Genomic DNA, 6000 nt, shown 5'->3' on the forward strand with positions numbered 1-6000 from the left:
CATAATATAGTAAACACATAAACCATAACATAGTCATTTATTATCATTCTCAGGTATTGCATACTGTACGTAATTGCACATATTATGCTTTTATATGACTGGCAGTAGATTTATTTACACCGGCATTGCCACAAACAAGTGAGTCATGCATTGTGCCACAACATCGCAACAGCTGTGATGTCACTAGGCGACAGGAATTTTTCAGCTCCATTATAATCTTACAGGACCACTGTCATATGTAGTCTATCCTTGACTGAAATGTCACTATGTAGTACATGACTATCTATTTCTATATTTATCTATCTACCTGTCTATATCAGGGACTCAGGCATGGGTGGTCCAGTGACAATCATAGCAGGCGTAGAACCACAGCAGCCTGACTCCTAGCCCAGGGCTCTTTCTGCTGCAAGTGTTCACTCTTCGTTTCAGAAAGCTGAATTGTTCTGCCCCCAGGAAGCCTTCTCTGAGGACGTGATATTTGAGCTGAGACCTAACCACTGAGAAACAGGCAGCTATGGAAGGGTCCCAGCCAGAGGGCACAAGTAGAAAAGCCCCAAGGAGGCCAGGAATGAGCTCATCTTTTAGGAGGAGAGAAGGCAGGATGGTAGAGCCAGGATGAGAGCAGGAGGGGGTCGGGGAGAGGCCCAGCTCAGTGATGATACAGGAATACCTAGGCCATGGAAAGGCATTTCAATTTTATTCTAAGGCAGTGAGAAGACATTGGGAGATTTTTCTTTAATAACTTACAGCAGAAGTAGGACACATGTATTTTAGAAAATTAGAAAATACAGATAGAGATGAGAAAATAAAACACTAATCTGCAGAAATTTGGTATAGTCTTCCAGATTTTTTTTATGCATAAACTTCATATACGCTTTTTAAAAATGATATTATATTGGATATGTTTTCGTTGCCTCTTTTCACTCAGTCATCTTCACCTTCCTATTTGAGTTTTTTTTTTTAATTTTTTTTTAAAATTAGAAACAGGGTCTTGCTTTGTCTCCCAGGCTGGAGTGCAGTGGCATGATCATAGCTCACTGCATCCTCAAACTCCTGAGCTCAGATCTTCCTGCCTCAACCTCCCAAGTAGCTGGGACTACAGATGCATGCCACTATGCTGGCTAATTTTCTATTTTTAGTAAAAATGGGGTTCTTGCTATGTTGCCCAGGCTGGTCTTGAACTCCTGGCTTCAAGCAGTCCTCCCACCTTGGCCTCCCAAAGTGCTGGGATTACAGGCACGATCCACCATTCCCAACCCCATTTCAGGAAATTGTTGTTTCAGTAAACTTGTACCTCATCTAATGCACAGATCACTTTCCGTTTTCCCCAGTTATCCTCAAAATGTTTTTTTACAGGTATTTGACCCACCCTAGTATCCAACTCAGGACTGTAGGGACCAGCCCCACAGGGTCAGTGGGTCTCTCCCTGTGTGCGGCGACGAGAGAGTGTAGAAATAAAGACACAAGACAAAGAGATAAAAGAAAAGGCAACTGGGCCCGGGGGACCACTACCACCAATGCGCGGAGACCGGTAGTGGCCCTGAATGTCTGGCTTCGCTGTTATTTATTGTATACAAAGCAAAAGGGGCATGGTAAAGAATGTGAGTCTTCTCCAATGATAGGTAAGGTCACGTGGGTCATGTGTCCACTGCACAGGGGGCCCTTCCCTGCCCGGCAGCCGAGGTAGAGAGAGAAGACAAAGAGACAGCTTAACGCCATTATTTCTACATATCAGAGACTTTTAGTACTTTCACTAATTTACTACTGTTATCTAGAAAGCAGAGCCAGGTGTACAGGATGGAACATGAAGGTGGACTAAGAGCGTGACCACTAAAGCACAGCATCACAGGGAGACAGTTAGGCCTCCGGATAACTGCGGGAAAGCCCGACTGGTGTCAGGCCCTCCACAAGAGGTGGAGGAGCAGAGTCTTCTCTAAACTCCCCCGGGGAAAAGGTGACTCCCTTTCCCAGTCTGCTAAGTAGCGGGTGTTGTTTCTTGACACCTTTTGCTACCGCTAGACCACGGTCCACCTGGCAACGGGCATCTTCCCAGATGCTGGCGTCACCGCTAGACCAAGGAGCCCTCTGGTGGCCCTGTCCAGGCATAACAGAAGGCTCGCACTCCTGTCTTCTGGTCACACCTCACTATGTCCCCTTGGCTCCTATCTCTGTATGGCCTGGTTTTTCCTAGGTTATGATTATAGAGCAGGGATTATTATAATATTGGGATAAAGAGTAATTACTACCAACTAATGATTAATGATATTCATATATAATCATATCTAAGATCTATATCTGGTATGACTATACTTGTTTTATATTTTATTATACTGGAACAGCTCGTGTCTTCGGTCTCTTGCCTCGGCGCCTGGGTGGCTTGCCGCCCACAAGGACAATGCATTATATTTGGCTGATATGTTGCTTAAATGTATTCTAATGTAGCACAGTTCCCCCCACCCCTTTTTAAATAGCATTGGCTTATTCAAGAAACTTCTGGATATGTCTCCTTGCTGCCCCATGGTGTCATTTAGCTTGTCTGTAAGCCCCGTATTTCCTATCAACTGGAATTTCTAAAGACTTGATGGATTCAAGTTAAACTTTTTTTTTTTTTTCTTTGACAGAGTAAGAGTTTCACTCTGTCGCCCAGGCTGGAGTCTAATGGCATGATCTCGGCTCATTGCAACCTCCGCCTCCCTGGTTCAAGTGATCCTTCTGTCTCAGCCTCCAAAGTAGCTGGGATTACAAGTGTGCACCACGATGCCCAGCTAATTTTTGTATTTTTAGTAGAGACAGGGTTTCACCATATTGGCCAGACTGGTCTTGAACTCCTGACCTCAAGTGGTCCGCCCACCTCAGCCTCCCAAAGTGCTGGGATTACAGGTGTGAGCCACCGTGCCCAGCCTCAAGTTAAACATTTTGGGCTAGAAGACATGGCTGGTGTATTCATATGGCATCACACACATGATATCTGGGTGGGCCACCCTTAGCCTTGCAAAGATTGACCACTGGACCAGGAATGGCCTCTTATCCTTTCATTATATGGTGGTTTTCCCCCTATTGACCTGACAGTGACCCATACAAGTGATAAGTTCCCTATTAACCAGATACCTAATGGTTTTAACACTTACAGTAATCCTTGTCTAAATCAGTAATTTCATTAGAATTTACCGAAAAATGCCCGCTTCCCCTGAATTCTTTCAGTCTTCCATTCTTCTGTGAAGTGGAACTTCTTCCCTCCAATCAACTAGGGTTCTTTGGTTATCGTGGAATATCATTCCTATTGATTGGAAAGTAGGATAGATGCTAATTCTTTCCGTTATCCACTTTTCAAGGTGAAATGTCATCTCAAATAGTGACAAAGAAATATTTTTCCTTTTCCTTTTTTTTTTTTTTTTTTTTTTAGACAGGGTCTCGCTCTGTTGCCCAGGCTGGAATGCAGTGTCGCGATCGCAGCTCACTGCAACCTCCTCCCCCCAGGTTCAAGAGAGTCTCATGCCTCAGCCACCTGAGTAGCTGGGATTACAGGCGTGCACCACCATGCCCGGCTGTTTCTTGTATTTTTAATAGAGACAGGGTTTCACCATGTTGGCCAGGCTGGTCTCGAACTCCTGGAATCATGTGATCTGCACGCCTTGGCCTCCCAAAGTGCTGGGATTACAGGCATGAGCCAGCACACCTGGCCTGCTTTTCCCTTTCTGACTATCATAGAATCATGGAATTTCATTTATTCAGTGTCCTCTATAATTAGTATATTTTATTTGTGAATTGTCATGGCTTTGACCAGTGGGAGCCCCTTCAGCATAACTCCTGTACCCTTTGACTCTTGGAAGTCTCCTTGCTTTTTGGCACAACAAAAATTGCAGGCATGTCTTGTTCATTTCGCCCCCTAGACTTGGTAGTTTTTGGCGAGCAGTGGTATTAGAGACCATGGTCTGGCACTGCAAGTGTTCATTGTTCTTGGGGGAGGGGACGGTGCTTTGGGTCCATTTCCATGGACATAGCAAGAAAAAAGTACATATTTTAAAAATCATGAAGCCAGGTGCGGTAGCTCAGGCCTGTAATCCCAGCACTTTGAGAGGTAGTGGATCACTTGAGGTCAGGAGTTCGAGAACAGCCTGGCCAATATGGCGAAATCCCGTCTCTACTGAAAATACAATAATTAGCTGGACGTGGTGGTGCATGCCTGTAATCCCAGCTTTTTGGGAGGCTGAGACAGGAGAATCGCTTGAACCCAGGAGGCAGAGGTTGCAGTGAGCTGAGATCGTGCCGCTGCACTCCAGCCTGGGCATCGCAGGGAGACTCCATCTCAAAATAAATAAATAAAATAAAATAAAAATTTTTAAATAAAAATCATGAGTTAATACTGTAATTCTTATTCATAAAATTATTCTTATTTAAATAGTTACTACCTATTTGATTTTGTAATTCTGTTTTCTCTTACACTGAAAACCTTGATATCTGGCATTATATTTTCATTTTCTTATTATTTTACCACAATATAAATAAAATCATCTCAAAATGTCAGTAGCAATATTTTTAAAGACATTAATACCACTGAGTGATTTTTTTCTGTGAGTATGGATATTAAGCAAGAGGGTGACAAGGATGGATACTTTTAAAAATCCCCCTTCCTGCTGCGTGAAGAATGGATTGGAACTAGGGTGGTGGCAATGCAGATAGAATGGGACCAATTCCGAATATATTGTCCTTTGGGGTCTGCCATTTAGCACTGGCTTTGATTTTATGCTCCAAATGGACCATCTCCCAGGCCGCTTCCCTCCCTGCAGTTCTAAGATGGCGTCCTCCTTGGCTCTGATAAGCACACACTGCATGTTGCTCATGGGTCTCCTGCTCTCCCTAGGATCTCATGGTCCGGAATGACACCCCCTGTGGAACCACCATTGGACCTATCTTGGCTTCTCGGCTGGGGCTGCGGGTGCTGGATTTAGGCAGCCCCCAACTGGCCATGCACTCTATCCGGGAGATGGCCTGCACCACAGGAGTCCTCCAGACCCTCACCCTCTTCAAGGTAACACCCACCCGAGACCCTCTCCATGGCAGCTGGGATCCTTCCCCTCTAGTGCCTGGATTGGTTGCTGGGACAACATCGCCATCACAAAGTGACTGGCCTGAGTAATGGGGGCTAGTTGTCATGCTGGGGCCATGTAGGAAAACAAGGGTCCTGGCCAACCGCTGTGGCTCATGCTGTAATGCCAACACTTTGGGAGGTGGGAGGATTGCTTGAGGGCAGGAGTTTGAGACCAGCCTGAGCAACATGGCAAGTCCATGTCTCTACAAAAGAGAAAAAAGAGATAAAACAAGGGTCCTTATTCTTCTCAAGGCTCAGGGGCCCTGACCCAAAGAAATGGAAAATGAGGGGATGGGAAGAGAGGATCAGGGCTGGGAAGACTGGGGTGGCTGTCAAGAACAGATGAAACCTCGGTGCTTCTCTTGCTGGAACTTGTGTTGGTGGGAGGTGGGTGGCAGGACATCTCCATCTGGTCACTCACTAATTCCAAATTCCATGTTGCCTCCCATTATAGGGCTTCTTTGAGCTGTTCCCTTCTCTAAGCCATAATCTCTTAGTGGATTGAGCCCTCTTGGAAAGACTTCTCTGCCATCCCTTTGCACCTGAGAGGGGAAGTTCTCAGCTGAGCTGAAGCTGGATTATTAAAGTGGATTTTCACTCAGACTCTCCGTGCTATGCTTATTTGGAGATCAGAGGAGTGGGAGTTGAGCCTGGCTTGAACCTTTGGAACCAGAACAGTTGGGGAGCAGGTGAAGGAGGCCACACTCCTGGGAGCTGATGGTTTTAAATCTGGTTTTAAATCTCTTCTCTGTCTCAAGTCCATGCCTGAAGTGGGTGATGGGTGGGCTGGATCCTCAAGCGGAAGGTCACTTCTCCCACCCCTAGTCCTCCACCTGGGAAATGGCCTCAGTGGTCTTCCCTCTTTCCATCCCCAGAATGGGTGTCCCGCTCTGCCTTCAGATATCCTGTTC

At 45.7% G+C, this 6000-nt stretch overlaps 1 protein-coding gene across 4 annotated transcripts in view; it reads left to right on the top strand.

The window, feature by feature from the left end:
- DNPEP (aspartyl aminopeptidase) overlaps positions 1–5692 on the top strand; it is a 27221-nt gene extending 21529 nt beyond the window's left edge. For all 4 annotated transcript variants that reach the window (XM_058438146.1, XM_032754408.2, XM_032754416.2 and 1 more), the window contains exons 14-15: positions 4862–5029; positions 5544–5692. In XM_058438146.1, the coding sequence (XP_058294129.1) occupies positions 4862–5029; positions 5544–5594 (219 nt within the window). In that variant the 3' untranslated portion in view covers positions 5595–5692. The remainder of the gene's footprint in view (positions 1–4861; positions 5030–5543) is intronic.
- Positions 5693–6000: the final 308 nt, after the last annotated feature.

Source organism: Hylobates moloch, unplaced genomic scaffold, assembly GCF_009828535.3.
Source record: "Hylobates moloch isolate HMO894 unplaced genomic scaffold, HMol_V3 SCAFFOLD_1, whole genome shotgun sequence".
Taxonomy (NCBI): Eukaryota; Metazoa; Chordata; class Mammalia; order Primates; family Hylobatidae; genus Hylobates; species Hylobates moloch.